Source organism: Rhinatrema bivittatum, chromosome 11, assembly GCF_901001135.1.
Source record: "Rhinatrema bivittatum chromosome 11, aRhiBiv1.1, whole genome shotgun sequence".
NCBI classification, from domain to species: Eukaryota; Metazoa; Chordata; class Amphibia; order Gymnophiona; family Rhinatrematidae; genus Rhinatrema; species Rhinatrema bivittatum.
Window position 1 is genome coordinate 33,209,070 of NC_042625.1, and position 20,848 is coordinate 33,229,917.

General features: G+C 50.0%; 1 protein-coding gene across 2 annotated transcripts in view; it reads left to right on the forward strand.

Annotated features, from left to right (window-relative positions):
• TCHP (trichoplein keratin filament binding) overlaps positions 1–20,848 on the forward strand; it is a 67,713-nt gene that overhangs the window by 19,055 nt on the left and 27,810 nt on the right. For both annotated transcript variants that reach the window (XM_029570924.1, XM_029570925.1), the window contains 3 exons: positions 942–1,054; positions 1,576–1,642; positions 2,107–2,279. In XM_029570924.1, coding sequence (XP_029426784.1) covers positions 942–1,054; positions 1,576–1,642; positions 2,107–2,279 — 353 coding nt within the window. The remainder of the gene's footprint in view (positions 1–941; positions 1,055–1,575; positions 1,643–2,106; positions 2,280–20,848) is intronic.

Sequence of the window (20,848 nt, forward strand, 5' to 3'; positions counted from 1 at the left end):
TGTCAGGTGGTGATGTGGTCTTCCCTGCACTTTTACCAAGCATTACTGTCTGGATGTTCGGGTGCCAGATGAAGCGATGTTTGGAGAAAGTGCATTACGTAAGGGTCTTTCGGGTTCCCGCCCAGAGTGAAGGGGGCTTGGGTACATCCCACTTGTCTGGACTGATCTGGGGTATGAATAGGAAAGGAAAATTGGTTTTTGCCTGCTAATTTTCGTTCCTGGAATACCACAGATTAGTCCAGAATCCCATTCCCTTATTTTTGTGAGAGACTTTTCCCGCTTCTGGATATTTATAAAACGAAGATTTTTTCAAATATTTTATATAAGTTAAGCTGTTAGTGTTGAAAGTTTGTTCATTACCCTGGAGGTTGGGGCCCAGATTTTATAGGGTGATCCAACTTTGAGTCTCTGCTCGCCCCAGATGGAAATCATTTGGGTTTTTGGGAGTAGATATATTGGCTTGGGTACAGGTCAATACTGAGGGGCTGCAGGTGGCGCACTCTTAGCAGTGCCTAAAAAGTTTTTATTCTCTGTCTCTATCTTTTGGTAAGGATGCAAAATCCACTGTCTGGTCTGATCTGGGGTATTCCAGGAACGAAAATTAGCAGGTAAGAACCAGTTTTCCTGTACAACTCTAATTGCACAAATAGCCCTAACTCCAGCCAAATTTTGCCTAGCCAGAATAAATTTAGGTGAATTTTCAGTTGGGTTTGTCTGAAAATTCTATTAAAGATAACTGGATAAAATTGTCCGATTTTTGAAGATTGACCCAATACTGTAGCAAGTGTCCATATGATGTTAAGAATGGTTTCGTTTGTGGCTTTTGAATATCAGAAGTAGAATCTCTCTGCTTCATTTTATGGATGTTACGTTGAAAGAATACATGTGATGACAGTCAACAGAAACTTTTGCCAACTATGTTACGGTTTGTTGTATGCTAGGCTAAAAATCTTAAGAAGGAGCAGGAAGACTTGTTAAAGCAGCAGTGGGAGCTGGAGGAACTGCAGGAAGAAAGAAAGCAAATGGAAGAACGTAGGAAGAAGTCCGAACTTGGGTATAGAATTCAACTCATTTCCTTTGTTGTTCCTCGCAGAAAGGTGACAGCTGTGGTTGTGTCCTGGAGCTTGCCACAAGAGTGCACCAAAGTCTCTCTTCAGTCATCATCACCCTACCAAAGTTTACATTTAGAAAAGAAAGTTTGTGTGTAGGCATTCTTCTTGAATCTAAGAAAATGTCAGAGGGCAGACCACGATCTCTCTCCAATCTCTTTGTGAAGGGCACATGTGCCGCTTTGACCCCCCACCCCAGAATCCCTAAAATGTGAGATGTAAGAAAGTAAAGTGAATTCCCTAATGTTAGAGGCCTGTTGACTATCTGGCTAAGATCCAGTGCTCCAGACTTCTTGACTCTTCACCACTATTTGATCACACTGTTCCAACATCTTCTGAAGCAGAATTAGATTTCTCTCGCATCAAGTCTGCTCTATAAAGTCGTATTATTATTGTTTTTAGATTGCATAAACTATGAGGGAGCGTGTTGGGGATTCTCAGATTCTTTTTTTTTTTTTTATTTCAGTCGCTTTTTGAGCCGTCAGTATAATGCCCAGCTAAAGAGACGTGCTGAGCAGATCCAGGAAGAACTGGTAAGAAAACTGAAGGGGATTTATGTTGGAGCAAAGGTGTAACAATCATTGCCAAACAAAATGTATAGTTTCAGTAGGGACCTTCTTTTTCCTTGGGAATTTCAATGCTGTAACAAAAAATAAATCAGTGTAAAAATGATTTATAATAAAATAGACTTCAAAACTGAAAAAGAAGGTCCCTAAGGTGAATTTATGAAGAGGATAACTTGCAGTAGTCACTCTGCATCATTTTCATCCTCTGCATGCTGGATAATGTCTTCTGTAAAACAACTTACCTCCTGTTTGGCAAACTAATCATGGGAAACAAATTACTGCAATAGTGCATTCATTATTGTTTTTTTTTTTTCCATGTAGCGAAAGAGGGGTGACAAATCTATTGCAGTATTGGAGACTTTGCATTTAAAAGATGTCCACTATCTGGTGTGGTTTAAGCACACTCATGGAACTGTCCTGTTTCCACATAGGAGATGGACATGAAGATTCTCTCTGCGCTGATTGAAAAGGAAGATGACAACCAGCGCCTGCAGTCGGCAAGAAGGGAGCAGGCGGCTGCAGATGCTGCTTGGATGAAACGGGTCATAGAGGAGCAGCTCCACCTGGAGAGAGAACGAGAGGCAGAGGTGGATATGCTCTTTAGGTGAATGCAATACTTCTGTCTACAGCAGCAGCTTATTTAGCTTTAGGTACCGGTGGCTCTCACTGCTGCTTTAACAGTGCTTCCAAGCCTGATTTTCAGTCTGTCTGCCATATGAAAAAAAAAATGCTCCCTGTACGTACCCGGATCAGTCCAGATCGTGGGTTGAGCCTCCTGTCCAGCAGATGGAGACAGACTAAAACTGAAAGGGTATCCTATATGAGGACAGAGCCTACCTTGCAGCCCTTCAGCAGATGCCAGGCAGCTCACCTTGCGGTTCCCTTACTTCATTCCTTATCTTTACCCTGTGGGGTTTTTTTCTACCTATTGCTCAAGCAAGTAGTATTGGTCTGTGTTTTAATTATATATAAAAAAAAAAAGTAAAAGTTGAAATAATTTTTACCTCAACTCTTTCATAGGGGACAGTGCTGTCTCTGCTCTTGGGGGGCCTAGAGGGGCTTGCCCCTTGAGTTCTCTTTCTAGGCTCCCTTCTCGGTGACCTGTACACTGGGGAGATACTGGTGGTCCAGTCACTCCCCCTCAGAATCTGCCTTGAGCCCCGGGACACTGTAATTCCCCAGCAGCATTTACAGGGAGGCTATTTCCCCTGTCAAAAAAAAAATAATAATAATAAAGAGGAGAGACAAAGGAGGAATTTTACATTTCCTCAGAAGGCAGTTTACTTTCCTATGCGGTAGCAGAGAAGGGAGTGGGCAGGGTTCATTCGCCTGCACTCGCTCCTCTCCCCTGAACGGCTCAGCTGTTTTTTTTTTTTTCTTCAGCTCGCAGCGATTTCCTCAGTCATGCTGCGATCTCACTGCTGCTAGCCCGTGGGGAGTCTGCTCTCCCGCGATGGCCGGTGTTCGGGGTGCTTGCAGGGTGGGGAGGGTCCCTCAGCGGCGCCGACCCCACCAAGTTTCTCAAGTCGCATGGCCAGGCCATTCCCGACCCAGCAAACTGTGGGAACGGTGGCCATTTTGGGTATTAGTGCAGCTCCCGATTCAGAGCTGCATGGGAGAGAGGAGTCGGATTTTCTTGTTCCCCCCCTTCTCCCCCCTCTCCGAAAAAAAAATAAAAAATTCCAGGCCGCGTTTTTTCTTCAGAATTGATGCCCCTGATGCACAAATCCTACCTGGCTAGCCTGCAAGAGGAGGAGAAGGGGGACCTCTAAGCCCTCCAACCGCCAAAATCCTACAGATGCCCACTCCGCCTGCTCCTGCGGCGCCGGATCTGCGCGGTTCCGTCAGAATTCTAGTGGTACCGCCTCAGCCACCCACAACTCTGTACCAGGATCCGGACGCGGATTGGTCTCTGCCCAGTTTCCCCCCCCCCCCCCCCCCCGAAGGGGCTGACCCCCGGGTGCTACGTCTATTTCAATGGAAGGAGCTGGAACCTCTTACCCCCTGCATCCTGACGGAACTTGATATTGAGGTCCCCCCCCCCGTACGATACAGTACCGGCCGCAATGCTGGCCCATGTGGACCCGGTCCTGGCGGGACTAAGGGTACTTCCATGCATTTTCTCGTTCCATCCCATGCATAAGCCGCTGCTCCTTCGGGAATGGGAAGCTCCCGAGCCGAGGCTATGAGTAGGCAGGGCTATAGACAAGCTCTATCCTCTCCCTGAGGTTTCCTGGAAATGCGGAAAATTCCCAAGGTGGACTCTTCGGTTTCTGCGGTCACTAAGCACACCACCATCCCGGTGGAGGGAGCCACCGTCCTCAAGGATGCCCAGGACCGCAAACTTGAATTTTATCTCAAGTGTAGCTTTGAAGTCTTGGTCTTAGCTTTCCGGGCAATGATCTGCAGCAGTCTCATGCAGCGGGCAAGCCTTAGGTGGGTCAACAATTGCTCAGCACCCAGGACCTCCCATCTGCAGAGGCGCGGAGCAGGCTGAATGCCAGGAAGGTGCGGTGGCGTACGGAGCAGATGCTTTCTACGATTTACCCCGTGTACTGGCCAAGGCGATAGCCACAGCGGTGTCGGTTAGATGCCTCCTCTGGTTGCACAACTGGTCGGCGGATTCTTCTTCCAAATCCAATTGGGCTTACTTCCTTTCAAAGGTACATTGTTTTTTAGCAAGGACCTAGAGCAGTTTATTAAATCCTTGGGAGAGCACAAGATTCATACTGGAGGACCGCCCTAAACAGCCTAGATCTCTCTTTCCTACGCGTTCCCATTTCCGGGGGCAGAAGAGGTACACTAACATAGCGCGGGCTTCTTTTCCTAGAGGGATCTCCTCCAGGTCCCAGGCATGGTCTCATTCCCTTCTTGGCTGCCGGCCCTTCCGGGATGGTAACCCACAACATTCCACTGCTAAATCCACCTCCCAATGAGATCAGACCGACCCATTCCTATGTTCCAGACTTAGGTGGACATCTCCCTCGTTTTTTGGAGGTATGGGTCAAAATCACGTCGGACCAGTGGGTCCTCGAGATGCTAGAAAAGGGTTATGCTTTCGAGTTTGCTCGGGATCTGCCAGACCTCTACATGGTCTCCCCTTGCGGTCCCTGGAAGCCGGTGACTGTTTGCCAGACTCTTGCTGGGCTTCAGGGTTTGGAGCCATCGTCCCCATCCCAGTGGAGGGACAAGGCATTGGCCAGGATTCCCTCTACTTCGTCATGCCAAAGAAAGACAGTTCTTCCGTCCCAGCTTGGATCTCTAGAGGGTCAACCGGGCTCTCAAGGTACCCCATTTCCGAATGGAAATCCTGAGGGTGGTGATATTGGCGGTTTGCCCCAGCGACTACCTGGTCTCCCTCGACCTGATGGAGACCTATCTCTACATTCCTATTCGTCGCGAACACCAGCAGTATCTTTGCTTCAACATTCTGGGCCAGCACTTTCATTTCCAAGCTCTGCCCTTCAGCCTCGCCACCGCTCCATGCACCTTTACCAAGCTCATGGTGGTGGTGGCGGCAGCTCTTGAATCCTAGTCCATCCTTACCTGGACAACTGGCTCGTGCAGGCCCAGTCAGTGACTGCAGATTAGCGGTGGATTGGGTCCTTGCCCTCCTCACTTCCCTCGGGTGGATAGTCTATTTTCCAAGAGCAATCTTCAGCCCTCCCAGATTCTGGAATTTCTGGGGGCGCGCTTCGATACCCGAGTTGGCAAGGTGTTCCTCTTGGGCGCTCAAGCTCATGGAACAGGTGCACAATCTTCTCTCGCTTCCACTGCCCACGGCGTGGGACTACCTCCAGGTACTGGGAACCATGGCTTCCGTGACCATTACAGTGAGTTTTGCTATCCCGCTGGAAGCTGGTGTCTGAACAATTTCGGGTGCTCCTTCCTCTCTCCGGCTCTACCATCGCCGACATACAGTGGTGGCTGTCGCCGGCGCACCTTTTGAAGGGAGTCGTCTGGTTGCCCTCGAAGCCCGCAGACTCTTCGCCTGGGCGGAGCAACATCTGGAGCGACTGGCAGCCTCGCCTATAGCGGGCAAGGAGAATGTCCAAGCCGATTTCCTCAGCCGTCAACATCTCGATCCTGGCGAGTAGGAGTTGTTCGCGGAGCGTTCGACCTCATTGTTCGCATGTGGGGTCCTCCTCACCTGGACCTGATGGCTACCTTGGACAACGCCAAAGCTCCACGGTTCTTCAGCTGCTGGAGGGAACACTGCTCGGAAGGAGTAGATGCTCTGGTCCTTCCCTGGCCCTTCGGCGTTCTCCTCCACTCCGTGGCCCCTGGTGGGAACGGTTCTCAGAAGAATAGAGCTCCACCAGGGGTTGATCATACTCATGGCACCCAAGTGGCCCCATGGACCTTGGTTCACGGTTCTGGTGAACCTGGCGACAGGCGGCCCTCTTCGCCTCAGCCATTTACCATACCTGCTTCGGTAGGGTCCTGTATTTTTCGACCAGGTGGATCGCTTCTGTCTAGCGTCCTGGCTTTTGAATGGCGACACTTAATAAAGAAGGGATGCAGGGAGAAAGTTAGTTATTTCCACCCTGCTTCAGTCACGGACACCATCTACCTCTCTTGCCTATGTCCACGTTTGGAAATCTTCAAGCCTGCCTGTGTAGAATCCGGCATACTGGCTCGTCGAGCTCCGGTATCCCAAGTCCTTTCCTTTCTTCAGCAGGACCTCTCCAAAGGTTTGTTTTTCAGCTCCTTGCAGGTCCAAGTGTCCTCCCTTGGTTTCTCTTGGGTAAAGTTGGTGGATATTCGTTGGCGGCTCATCCAGATATCATTCGTTTCCTCAAGGGTGCAAAGCACTTAAAGCCGCCTGTTCAGGGTATTTGTCCCTCGTGGAGTTTTCACTTGGTCCTTGGGGCTCTCTGTGCGGCTCCTTTTGAACCTCTCCGGTGGTCAACTCTTAAAGTTTAACACTCAAGACGGTTTCTTTTTTTTTTTTTTTCTATTTGTCCATTTCCTCCGCCAGGAGAGTGTCGGGGATTCAAGCGTTGACCTGTCGGGAGTTCTTCCTAAAGTTTTCTGATTCAGGAGTTTCCCTCACGACGGTACCTTCCTTCTTACCGAAGATAGGCGGCTTGATGTGAAGCGGGTTTTGCTGCGCTACCTCCAGGTTACCGATGAGTTCCGAGTTTCGGATCATCTTTGTTCTCTGGAGTGGTCCAAATAGGAGCAACAAGGCCTCTAAGGCTACGATTACTCGTTTGGTTGAAGGAGGCGATTGCATCTGCCTATATTTGTCAGGGCCGGGCGGTCCCAGAGGGCCTCGAGGCTCATTCTTTGCGTTCTCAAGTAACTTCATGGGTGGTGAGTCCGTCTGTCTCTCCTCCGGAGATTTGCAGAGCAGCTACGTGGCAATCTCTGCATACTTTTTGCTCGGCATTACTGTCTGGAGGTTAGGGCGCCAATGTTTGGGTCCTTCGGGCGGCAGGTTCTTCGAGCGGGACTGTCTCGATCCCACCCTCTTTAGGGGAAGCTTTGGTACATCCCATGGTCTGGACTGATCCGGGTACATACAGGGAAAGGAAAATTGGTTCTTACCTGCTAAATTTTGTTCCTGTAGTACCACGGATCGGTCCAGACGCTCTCCCATGTGTTTATCGGTCTGTCCGCTCGAAGTTTTTTTCCTTCTGGTTTTACAGGTATCCCTGGATATCTTTCTTCCTGGATTTCAGTGATGGCACCGGAAGCATCTCTTAAGATGAACATGGATACAAGAGCGCTTATTTACAGAGTTCATTCACTGGTTCTAGTATTCACGTGTTTCACTGATTTACCAGCTATCTTTTTACTTGCTTGACCTTATACTCGTTGTCTTTCTACTTTTCTGCTTTGACAATGGTTATACTGAAGGGGATGCAGGGTAGGCTCTGTCCTGATATAGGATACCCTTTCAGTTTTAGTCTGTCTCCATCTACTGGACAGGAGGCTTAACCTATGGTCTGGACTGATCTGTGGTACTACAGGAATGAAAATTAGCAGGTAAGAACCAATTTTCCTTTATTTTTAAAGCATCTCTCCTTATGGTGAACATCCTTTGCTGTTTTGTTTTGTAATTATTTAAATGGGGGAGGACCTGGTGTGATTGTTTTATGAAAGGGCTTTGTTGCATTACCTCAGTCACCAATAGTTTCAGGGTGTCAGACCATCTCTTTGTGCTATGGAGCGGTCCTAGGAAAGGGTAGAAGGCTTCAAAATCCACGATAGCAAGATGGTTGAAAGAGGCAATAAGCTTGGCTTATATCTGTAAGAGGCGTCTGGTTCCAAAGGGATTGAGGGCACATTCGGTTTGGTCTAAGGCAACTTTGTGGGCCAAGTGTCAGCTGGTGTTGCCACAAGAAATTTGTTGGGTGGCTACCTGGAAGTCATTGCACACTTTTGCTAGACATTATCATTTGGATGTCCAAGCCCCAGAGATTACTGGCTTTGGAACGAGACTCTCACAGTCCCACCCTACTTGGGGAAGCTTGGGTACATTCCAGGAGTTTGGACAGACCTGGGTATGAACAGGAAGGGAAAATTGGTTCTTACCTGCTAATGGTTATTCCTGGAATACCACGGATCAGTCCAGAGTCCCACCCTGGTGTGGGGGAGATGCTGCTTGTACCTCTGTCATGGTTCTATTGCAGAGCTGCTTAAGATTTCAAGTTTCTTCTCCTGGTTTGGAGTTATGAAACAAAGAATTTTTCTTTCAAGGTGGGGTTTTACCGTTTTTCCCCCCTTGTTTGTTTGTGGGATGATGGCATTTCATTAGGATTGTTAGGTAGCGAATCTTGGCTCGGGTACAGGTCAATACTGAAGGACTGCAGGTGGCACTCCGGGTTATGTGCCAGTGGAACTTTCACTGTCTCCATCTGCTGGAAGGGAGGCATAATCCCAGGAATCTGGAATGATCCGTAGTATTCCAGGAACGAAAATTAGCATTTAACCAGTTTTTCTTTCTCAGCTGAGTCTGGCCCTAAACCGAAGTGAATGTTTGTGTAAGTGACAGCTTCATGCTCCCTCCCTCTCAGTGGATCACCACTGGAGACCAGAGGGCTACCACTGTGTGAGTACTTGGTTCCCTCTCTCCTTCCCCTCCCCCTCCCCCCCCCCTTCTGCTCTACTCTCCTTGAGTATTCAGAGGCAATTCAGATCCAAAGCAGTTTGCTTCCTCCTTCAGTGGTGTAATCCAGGAGTAAGGGGATTTCAGTAGGACTGATAAAAAGTTTTACCACTCTTTTCCTCTCCTTCCTTGCTCTTAGGATATGTTTGTTTCCTGTATGTATCAGGATCAGTCCAGACTGCTGGGTTTTGCCTCCCTTCCAGCAGATGGAGACAGGAAAACTTGTAGAGCACTCCCTCTTAACCTGGAGCTGGGGTTGGTGATCCTGTGTGGCTCCTCAATGGTAAGACACCAGGGGTGATTACTGGTAGTCCGGTCCCTCCCCCTCAGTCCAGGTCGGATCAAAGGAGGGGAAAAAAGAAAATTATAGCAGCGGCCCGATCCAGGACACAGGGCACAGTGCTTTCCTGCGGGAGCGCTCGGTCGGAGGGGGCACATTTTTGACTTGAGCTGTGGTACTCATGCCATTTTTTTCTCTGCCTCTCCTCGGCCCCCCCCCCCCAACCGTTATTGCCATGCCCGTCTCGCTGTACCGCCTGCGGGGAGTCCGATTCTCAGCTCTCACGCTGAGGTCTTTGTGTTTGGTGCCTTCCAGGCGGGGAGGGCACCTTGGATTTGCTGCCTGGGTCTCGCAAGAGGCAGGCTAGTCAGGGCAGTCAAGCCAATCTGTTCTCACTGAGCGTGGGAACGGTGGCCATCTTGGAAACTTTTGCTGCGGCTCAGGCAAGAGCATTAGGGGGAGGGGAACTCCCTCCCGACCTTTCTCCAGTCCCTGGCAGCCCAGAGGACCCGCAGGAGTGGTCCAGAGAGGGCTCTGATGGTGAGTACGATACCCTGTCGACAGGGGGGGTGGCCCTGAGGCCTTTTTGCTAGACTTTGCGCTTTTAATGCACAAAGCATTTCTAGCTACTCGGACACAACAGAAGAGAGCTACCGTGCAGGGGTGACCTGAGGGTCCCCCAAGCAAGGTTCCTAGGTCTCAAGAGTCCCAGGGCTCTCTGCGCGTAAAGAAGCTTCGGAGCTCTTCCCTTCCTGGTGTAGGATCCCCCGTAACCGACACAGCAGGAGCGGGTCAGTCGGATGCGTTCACAGCCCCTCCACCCCTCCCTGGGAGGGATCTACATGAGGACTTCGGCAAGGCGTCTCCTTTGGAAGGCGATTCATTTCTATGTTTCTAAGGTGGTCCACCTGTTTCATAAGGAGGAATTGGACCTGCTTATTCTGTGGGTCTTAGCGGAGCTCAGAGTGGACCTTCCTCATGATTCGGTGGACCTGGTCCTTGCTGGGTTGCGGGGTCCCTCCAGGACATTTCCTCTTCATCCCATGCTCCAACAGTTGATGACTCGGGAGTGGGATGTCCCAGATGCAGGCCTCAGAGTGGGTTGAGCGATGGAGAATTTGTAACCTTTGCCCGCGGAGATCTTTGAGCTCTTGAGGTTTCCCAAGGTGGATGCTTCTGTGTCGGCGGTCACAAAGAAGACTACGATCCCAGTGGCTGGAGAGGTGGCCCTGAAGGATCTCCAAGATAGGAAGCTCGAGGTTCTCCTAAAGAGGATTTTTGAGGTTTCTGTTCTGGGCATTCGGGCGGCCGTCTGCAATAGCTTTATGCTCCGGGCGAGCTTACAATGGGTGCAACAGTTATTAACTTCCCAAGAGCTTCCGCCTCAGGAATCTGTTCAGGCAGAGCACCTGGAGGCGGCGGTCGCATATGGGGTGGATGCCTTATACGACCTCCTGCGGACTTCTTCCAGGACCATGGCGTCGGCAGTCTCAGCCAGCAGACTTCTTTGGTTACGCAACTGGTCTGCTGATGTCTCTTTTAAGGCCCAGTTGAGCTCTTTACCTTTCAAGGGAAAGTTTCTTTTTGGAGAGGATTTGGATCTGTTCAAGTCGCTGGGCAAAAATAAGGTTCACACGCTTCTGGAGAACAGGCCTGGACCTTCCAGAGGCTTCTCTACGGCCCGCGCTCCGTTTTGGGGCCAAAGAAGATTCCGGCAGAATACGACCCCTGGAGCGACTTAGCAACAATCCGCGGGAAGGGTGCAGCCATGGTCTCATTCCTTTCTAGGCCGATGGCCTGCTAGGGATGGTGCCAGTTCCACTCCGTTTGGAGCCAAGTCAACTCATTGAGATACGGTCGGCCCACTCCTCTGTTCTCAGAGCGGGAGGATGGCTGTCCAGATTTTACGAGGAGTGGGTCAAGATAACCTCCGACCAATAGGTTCTAGATGTCATCAAACACGGTTATGCATTGGAATTTGCTCGGCCCATCCAAGACCTATTTCTAGTCTTCCCTTGTGGTTCTTGCGCAACAGACTCTCGACCGGCTTCTGAGTCTGGGGGCCATTGTATCCGTCCCCCAGACAGAATGCATGAAAGGGTGTAATTTCATCTACTTCATCGTCCCCAAGAAGGAGGGGTCCTTCCGGCCGATCCTCGACCTGAAAAAGGTAAACAAGGCCCTCAAGATTCTGCGTTTCCGGATGGAGACCCTGTGCTCCGAAATAGTGGTGGTCCGCAGCGGCGAATTCTTGGCTTCCCTGGACTTGACCAAAGCGTACTTGCACATAGCCATTCGCAAGGATAATCAGAGATTTCTCTGCAACCATTTCCAGTTTTGTGCTTTGCCGTTCAGGCTTGCGACGGCACCTCGCACATTCACCAAGATGATGGTGGTAGTGGCAGCAGCCCTTCCGAAGGAGTATTTGGACTGGCTCATTCGGGTGAAGTTGAAGGTGCTTTGCGAGGCAGCGGTCAGCAGAGTCGTGGGTCTTCTGGAATTGCTGGGATGAGTAGTCAATAAGGTGAAAAGCAACCTTCCGTCTCAGGTATTGTACTTCTTGTGAGCCCGATTCGATACTCAGGTGGGGAAGGTATTCCTCCAAGCGGACAAGATCATTAAGTTGATGCAACAAATCCGCCGCCTGTTATCACTTCCTGTCCCCAAGGTTTGGGACTACTTGCAGGTCCTCTGTTCCATGGCATCCATTCTGGAGTTGGTCCCTTGGGCATTTGCTATTATGAGACCGTTACAGAGAGCATTGCTTTCTCGATGGGATCTGAAGTTGGAACAGTTTCAAATCCCATTGCCGCTCATAGAGACCGCAAGATCCAGTCTTGGCTGGTTGCTGGTCCCAGAACACCTGCATCATGGAGTGGATCTTGAAGTTCCTCAGTGTATAGTAGTCACCACGGATGCCAGCCTCTCCAGTTGGGGAGCGGTCTATCAATCACAGGCAGTCCAAGGAACCTGGTCGACGGAGGAGGCGCAGTGGTCCATCAATCGTTTGTTGCTACAACTTTCTGCCGATTGTACGCAATCGGGCAGTCTGAGTGCCGTCCGACAATGCGACAATGGTGGTCTACATCAATAGTCAGGATGGCACCAAAAGTTGACCGGTAGCCGCAGAGGCATCACAGCTCATGGATTGGGCGGAGAAGCATCTCGCCATTCTGGCAGCATCACACATCACAGGCACAGACAACGTGCAAGCGGATTACTTGAGTCGAAGATGGATCAATCCTGGAGAGTGGGAATTATCCGAGGAGGCAATGGCCCTCATCATTTGCAAATGGGGCTTTCCCCATCTGGATTTGATGGCAACCCAGAGGAATGCGAAGGCCTCCCGCTTCTTCAGTTGCAGACTAACACGGAGCAGATGGGGTAGAAGCATTGGTTCTTCCGTGGCTGACCACGGTTCTCCTCTGTCTTCCCTCCGTGGCCGCTAGTTGGCAAAGTTTTATGCCGAATAGAGGTTCACTCAGGGAAGTTAATCCTGGTAGCTCCGGAATGGCTTTGATGCCCGTGGTTCACGGACCCACTCAGTCTGGCGGTGGACGATCCCCTCAGATTGGGTCATCATCCCCATTTGCTACGTCAAAGCCCTATATTTTTCGATCAGGCGGATTGCTTTTGTCTAGCGGCCTGGTTTTTGAACGGAGGTTATTGAGAAAGAAGGATTATCAGGAGGACGTCATTGTTACCCTTCTGCAAGCGCAAACCTTTTACCTCGTTAACATATGTTAGAGTATGGAGGGTGTTCGAGTTATGGTGCAAGGAGCAGGGTGTTCTTCGGTGCCGAAGATTCTGGCATTTTTACAGAAAGGCTTAGCTAAAGTATTGTCCTTTAATTCCCTTCGGGTCCAGGTGGCAGCCTTGGGGTGTCTCCTAGGCAAGTTTAATGGTAGTTCTTTCGCATCACATCCAGATGTGGTCAGTTTTCGAGGGGCGAAGCATTTATTTATTTATTTATTTCTTTCTTTCAAATTTTTATATACCGGCATTCGAGACAGCAGTCACATCATGCTGGTTCACATAGAACAGGGTGCATAGTAAACATAACTATAACAATGGTGCTGAAAAGGCAGTTACATATAACAGGGTGTTAAGAACTTGGCTTAGAAGAGAAAGGACAGGTTATTATTCACACGAGTAACGATAGAAGATAAGGTTAACCATGGTGTAGGTGGAGAATGGGGGTGGCTTGGAAGAGTTAGATCAATTAGCGTCCGGGAAGGCTTGTATGAATATCCAGGTCTTTAGTCTTTTTTTGAAGGTTGAGATGCATGGTTCTATTCTGAGATTTGAGGGGATGGAGTTCCATAACGGTGGGATGGCTGTAGAGAAAGCTCGGTCTCTTAGTGTGCTGTGTCTGGTGGATTTGGGCGGTGGTACCTGTAGCGAACCCTTGTATGCATCTCTTGTTGGTCTTGACGAGTTGTGTAGTCGGAGGGGGATCTGTAGGTCAATAGGAGCCAGTTGGTGGATGTTTTTGTATGTGGTAAGAATGGCCTTGTATATAATTCTAAAGTGTATAGGTAACCAATGGAGGCTCTTTAAAATGGGGGTTATGTGGTCCCTTCTCCTGGTATTTGTCAGAATTCGTGCAGCTGCATTTTGCACCATCTGAAGCGGTTTGGTGTATGAAGCGGGAAGGCCAAGTAGGATGGCGTTACAATAGTCTAATTTTGAAAAAATGATTGCTTGCAGAATGGTTCTGAAATCTTGGGCATGGAAAAGAGGTCTAATTCTTTTCAGCACTTGTAGTTGGTAGAAACAGTCTTTGGTGGTTTTATTAATAGTGGCTTTGAAATTCAGGCGATTATCAATTAGGACTCCTAGGTCTCTCACTTGTGTGGTTGTTGGCGTGGCTTGCTGTGCAGAGGTGATGGTGTTGTTCTCTGAGGCGATGAGCAGTATTTCAGTTTTGCTGGAATTTAATACCAGGTTTAGGCTGGTGAGGAGGAGTTTAATTTTTTGAAGGCATGTATCCCAGTAAGCCAGAGTTTTTGCAAAGGAATCCTTAATGGGGGAGGACCTGCGCGATCGGCGCCGAGCCCCACCGGGGGAAGGTCAGTAGAGCACGCTCCCCACCCGGAAGGCCTCAGCGCCGACAACGCGATCGGAAAACTCACTCGAACCTGCAAAAACATAGAAAAACGCGCCGAGACCCAGGACCCGCCCACCACCCAGCGCAGCCAATCAGAGCGAGCCCTGCTAGGGCTTTAAATTTCTGCACGGCGCCGCGCGACAAAGGGGCAGGCCCCTTTGTTTCGCCCCTTCGTGCAGCCCCAAGGGAGCCCCGACCCACACCCACGGAGGCAATTACATCCATAATACGGTAACCGCCAGCAAAAATCCTGAGCCTAACAGACCTCTCTGCCTGGTTTAAATCTAGCACCTACTACAACCACTTCAGCATTCAACCAACCGCTCCAGCTGCCGCTACAGCATCCACTCCAGCCGCTCCAGCATCCACTCCAGCCGCTCCAGCAGCCACTCTAGCCGCTCCAGCAGCCACTCTAGCCGCTCCAGCTGCTGCTCCAGCAGCCACTCTAGCCGCTCCAGCTGCTGCTCCAGCATCCACTCCAGCCGCTCCAGCAGCCACTCTAGCCGCTCCAGCTGCCGCTCCAGCATCCACTCCAGCCGCTCCAGCATCCACTCCAGCCGCTCCAGCTGCCACTCCAGCAGCCGCTCCAGCTGCCACTCCAGCAGCCACTCTAGCCGCTCCAGCAGCCACTCTAGCCGCTCCAGCTGCCGCTCCAGCATCCACAGCTGCCGCTCCAGCATCCACTCCAGCCGCTCCAGCTGCCACTCCAGCATCCACTCCAGCCGCTCCAGCTGCCACTCCAGCAGCCACTCTAGCCGCTCCAGCTGCCGCTCCAGCATCCACAGCTGCCGCTCCAGCATCCACAGCTGCCGCTCCAGCATCCACTCCAGCCGCTCCAGCTGCCACTCCAGCATCCACTCTAGCCGCTCCAGCTGCCGCTCCAGCATCCACAGCTGCCGCTCCAGCATCCGCTCCAGCTGCCACTCCAGCATCCACTCCAGCAGCCACTCTAGCCGCTCCAGCAGCCACTCTAGCCGCTCCAGCTGCTGCTCCAGCAGCCACTCTAGCCGCTCCAGCTTCCACTCCAGCCGCTCCAGCTGCCACTCCAGCATCCACTCCAGCAGCCACTCTAGCCGCTCCAGCAGCCACTCTAGCCGCTGCTCCAGCATCCACAGCTGCCGCTCCAGCATCCACTCCAGCCGCTCCAGCTGCCACTCCAGCATCCACTCCAGCCGCTCCAGCAGCCACTCTAGCCGCTCCAGCTGCTGCTCCAGCTTCCACTCCAGCCGCTCCAGCTTCCACTCCAGCAATCTGGGAAGAATGTCTCCATCATTCCCAATCCTAATCATCCCACACTATCCTCCTTCAAAAGGACATTCAACTCGACACGCCCATCACCACAACCAATCGTGATCACTCCCATTACCCAACTGCTAGGCCTCACACTATTTTCATTAACACTTTTCAATGCACAATCCCTAACTAAGAAATCAGTAATACTAAACGACTACCTCATCGATGTGAAACCGGATATATACGCAATTACTGAGACATGGCTCAAACCTTCAGACTCTGCAATAATCAACCAATTACCCACAGAAACATACAACTTCTTCTCCATTCCACGCCAGGGAAAAAAAAAAAGGAGGAGGAATCCTCCTAGCTACAAAAAAGGACCTCAGATTCACTCAGCACTCCACCAATACCGACTCGAAACTGGAAGTTGGCTTCTCGTCAGAAAAACTCCAAATTCTACTTGTCTACGCTCCTCCAGGTGTACTGGAAATAGACGCCTCTCCTCTGGTCGAAATAACTACCTCCCTTATCAATCTAGATGCCCCAGCTATAATCTTAGGTGACTTCAACCTGCACGTCGACAACCCCATTTTATCACCTAACTGCGAAGCCTTACTCATTAATTTAATTTACTTATTTGAATCCTCCAGTCCGTTTGGTCTGTCCGTCCTGGAGCCTGAATTTGGTACTTAGGGTCTTGTGTGACGCTCCTTTTGAGCCCCTTAAATGTGCCACCTTAAAGGACCTCACACTAAAGACGGTGTTTTTGGTGGCTATTTGCTCAGCTCACAGGGTATCTGAGCTTCAAGCCCTTTCTTGTTGGAAGCCCTTTTTACGCGTTCCGGATTCGTGGGTCTCTCTCAGGACCCATCATTTTTACCGAAGGTGGTTTCATCGTTCCATTTGAATCAGTCTGTGGAGCTGCCTGCTTTTTCGCACATTGATTCGGAGGTGCCGCATGCTAGGGAGTTGAAGCGTTTAGATGTCAGGAGGGTTCTCCTGCGCTATTTGGAGGTCACAAATTCTTTCCGAGTTTCGGATCATTTGTTCGTCTTGTGGAATGGTGCTAAGAAAGGGCAACAAGCATCTAAGGCGACTATTGCCTGATAGTTGAAAGAAGCTATCTCGTCTGTTTACATTTGCCATGGCCGGCCTATCCCTGAGGGCTTGAAAACGCACTCGCTACATGCTCAGGCCTCTTCATGGGCTGAGTGCCAGATGGTGTCACCGCAGAAGATTTGCAGGGTGGCGACCTGGAAGACATTACACACTTTTGCTCGTCACTACCGTTTGGACGTTCAAGCTCCAGGTAATGGCAGTTTTGGCAGCGGTGTTCTTCAAGTGGGACTCTCAATGTCCCACCCTGTGTAGGGAAGCTTTGGTACATCCCAGCAGTCTGGACTGATCCAGGTACGTACAAGGAAAGGAAAATTGGTTTTTACCTGATAATTTTTGTTCCTGTAGTACCACGGATCAGACCAGACGCCCTCCCTTAAGGGGTTTATTGAGAGAGTCCGCTCTGATGTTTAATTTTCTGCTGAAGAAACCAAAAGAAGACTACGTTTATTCTGTTTTATTAATCAGTTCGACAGTTCTCTGGTTTGCTTTTTGCTTGATCTGCAATTTGCTGCAATTTTTTCCTACAGGTTATTTCTGCTTTGATACTGTTTATACTGAAGAGATGCAGATAGCACACCAGGCTAAGAGGGGGTGCTCTACAAGTTTTTCTCTGTCTCCATCTGCTGGAAGGGAGGCAAAACCCAGCAGTCTGGACTGATCCTTGGTCCTACAGGAACGAAAATTATCAGGTAAGAATCAATTTTCCTCTGCTTCTCCTTTTAAATTCTTGAACATGTTTCTGGCTCCAGCAGTAAAGTTTAAAAAAAAAAAAAATCCAAGGGAGAGTCTCCTGTGGATACTCTCTAGACCACTCTGGAAAAGCCGGAAGCTCCACTATCTGATTCACATGAAAAGCAGACACCACTTTCAGCAAGAAGGAGGGAACCGTATGTAACATCACCTTGTCATCCGCAATACACAAAGATGGATCCCGACAAGATAGCGCCTGAAGCTCGGAAATCTGCCTGGCTGAACATATGGCAACCAGGAAAACAGTCTTCAACGTCAGGTTCTTCAAGGAAGCTTGTTTTAAAGGCTCAAAAGGCATGCTACAAAGACCTGCAAAACCAAGTTGAGGTTCCAATCCGGACATACTTTCCAAACCGGAGGGTGCAACTGCTTAACCCCCTTCAGGAAACAAACTACATTGGGATGAGAGGCCAAAGACCTTCCCCCACCATTTGCCCCGTAGATAACCTAAGGCCGAAACCTACACGCGAAGCGAACTATAGGCCAGGCCCTTGGACAATCCATCTTGTAGAAAGACAAAATGTGAGTGACTCCCACTGACAAAGAGTCCAAACTGTTGAAGACACGGAGACTCAAACTCCTTCCACACCCTGACATATGCCATGGACGTAGAGGGCCTCCTAGCCTGGAGCTTAGTGGCAATTACGGGCTCCGAAAATCCCTTCAGGAGCAACTGTCGCCTTTCAAAAGCCAAGCCGCGAGACAAAAGCGATCCTCCCAATCCAAAATTTTGGATCCTTGTCATAGCAACTCTGGCAGCTGAGCCAGCTGAAGAGGCCTGTCGATCGCTAGATACATCAGATCTGCGAACCATGGAAGCCATGGCCACTTCGGTGCCATCTCCTCCACTGTCCAAGGATGTAACTCTATGCGCTGCAGAATGCGACCGGTGAGAGGCCACGGAGGAAACACATACAGAAGAATCTCTGTTGGCCGGGGGCACACCAGAGCATTTAGCGACCAAGACGAGGATCAGTGAACACCAGGAGTTCTTTATTCTGCACAAAACATCATAAAAAGCCCGACTCAGGCCGAGTTTCGCTCTTTGAGCTGCTTCATGGGCTATTATGTGTAATGCCGGTGGTTTGTCTCCATACAGCAGTTCAGCCTCTTAAGAAATGCTCAAACAATTGCCACCACCATTCGATTGCCGCCGCTAACACTTCAGCGACTGGCTCAGCTACATCCGGACAGGAACTCAGCCGAATAGATACCAGCGTTTAAACAATAAATTTGTTTCCGGCAGTAAATTTGATGGCTTTTACTGTTTAAACGCTGGTATCTATTCGGCTGAGTTCCTGTCCGAAACTCGGCCTGAGTCGGGCTTTTTATGAAGTTTGTGCAGAATAAAGAACTCCTGGTGTTCACTGATCCTCTTGTCTTGGTCACTACTGCAATATTGGATCAGTTTCCGGTTTGTTTTTTACACCAGAGCATCTAGCCCCACCGAACTGGACTCCCTCCTGTGACTGAAAAATGTTGCTGTCTTTGCATTGAGATCCATCTGAGGAACATTCTCTCTGGCACAAATGTGATTCCAAGCTTCCCGGGACAGTTCCCATTCCCTGGGATCTAGCTGCTGCCTGCTGGGGAAATCTGCCTGCACATTGTCCACTCCTGCGACGTGCAAGACCACTATCCCCTCGAGATGGCATTCTGCCCACACAAACAGCTGTGCCTCCTGGGCCAACATGACTCTTCGTCCCTCCTTGTTGGTTGATGTATGCCACCATTGTCGTATTGTCTGAAAACACTCGAACCATGCGTCCCTGTACCAATGGCAGGAACACTTCCAGGGCTCTGCGCACCAACTTCATCTCCAGGCAATTGATTGACCAGGAACCTCCACTGCTAACCAAAGACCCTGGGTCGACTGTCCCAGGCACACCACCTTTAGTCGAGGCTGGCATCTGTGGTCACCACTACCTAAATTGGGGTCTCCAAGTCCACTCCTTTTTCCAGGTTGGCCCTCAACAGCCACTACGAAAGACTGGACCTGGATTCTCGTAGAAGAGGTAACTGCAGGTGATACGCCTCAGTCAATGGATTCAACCTGGACAAAAGCACCTTGATGCATGTGAGCAAAGGCCCACGGCACCAAGTCCAACATAAAGGCCATGGAGCCCAGCACTTGCAAGTAATCCCAGACCTTCGGCACTGACAGGCTCAACAGCCGCGTCACTTACGCCTTCACCTTCAACAACCTGTCCGCTATCAGAAACACTCTGTCCTTCAACACTCTGGCTTGTTACGGCGGTTACTACCCCAAACCAAATAAGCCTGATACTTCACTTTCAATGCATATCCAGCAGAGCTCTCTGCTTCAACGGCAGGGGAGAAGAAAAAAGGGTTCGCACTCACAAAGCGGGGAGTAGCTGGCTTGTTACGGCGGTTACTACCCCAAACCAAATGTGCCTGATACTTCACTTTCGATGCATATCCAGCATAGCTCTCTGCTTCAACGGCAGGGGAGAAGAAAAACAACCAATAAGGGCTGTATAACATAGTCTGGGAAAAAACAAATGAGCATGGGTGTAGCTTGCTTATTGCGGCGGTTACTACCCCTACTACCCCTAACTAATCAAGCTAGATATTTCACTTGGATGCAGCTCCATCACTGCTCTCTACATTAATGGTGGGGGAGGAAGGGAAATAGAACCAAGAGCTAAGAGAAACAGATAAGTATGAGAGAAAAAAATGTGTGAAGCTTGCTGGGCAGACTGGATGGGCCGTTTGGTCTTCTTCTGCCGTCATTTCTATGTTTCTATGTTTCTTCTGGGTATTGAAAAGGGCTCTCAGATACTCCAACGACTGAGATGGAACCAGGTGACTCTTCGCACATTGATCACCCAACCCAGAGACCTCAGGGTATCCATCACTCTTTGAACGCACTCTTCTTCTGTTTTTGCCTGTTTTTGCCTGAAGCAGCTAATTGTCCAGAAATCGATGGACCAGCATTCCGTCTCGCCTCAAGGCTGCCGCCACTACCAGCATCATCTTCATGAAGGTGCAGGGAGCCGTAGCCAACCTGAAAGTAAGTGCTCAAAACTGGCAGTTGCACCAGTACCATGAACCATAGAAACTTCTGATGATCCTTTCGAATGGGAACGTGAAGATACGCCTCAGTCAGATCCAAAGGTGCCAGGAACTCTCCTCTGTGGACCGCTGCTATAACTGTATGCAACAAATCCATGCAAAATGTGGAACCCGCAAGGCTACGTTTACCTTTTGCAAGTCCAGAATGGGTCGAAAAGTGCCCTCTTTCTTGGGAACCATGAAATGAATTGAGTACCTCCCCTGACATCACTTATTTGGAGGGATGGGAACTATTGTACTCAAGTTTAGCAACCTGTGCAGGGTCCTCTCCACTTCTCTTTGTTTTGTGATGAGCAGTAAGACTCCAGTAAAGCCTCCCTGACTGGGCACGAAAATTCTAATGCGTAACTGTCTCTTACCACTTCCGGACCCACCAGTCAGAGGTGATCTTGGCCGACTCTCCATAAAAGCAGGACAACCTGCCCTCTACTGCTTCCATCAAAGAGTGGGCAAGCCTGGCATCAG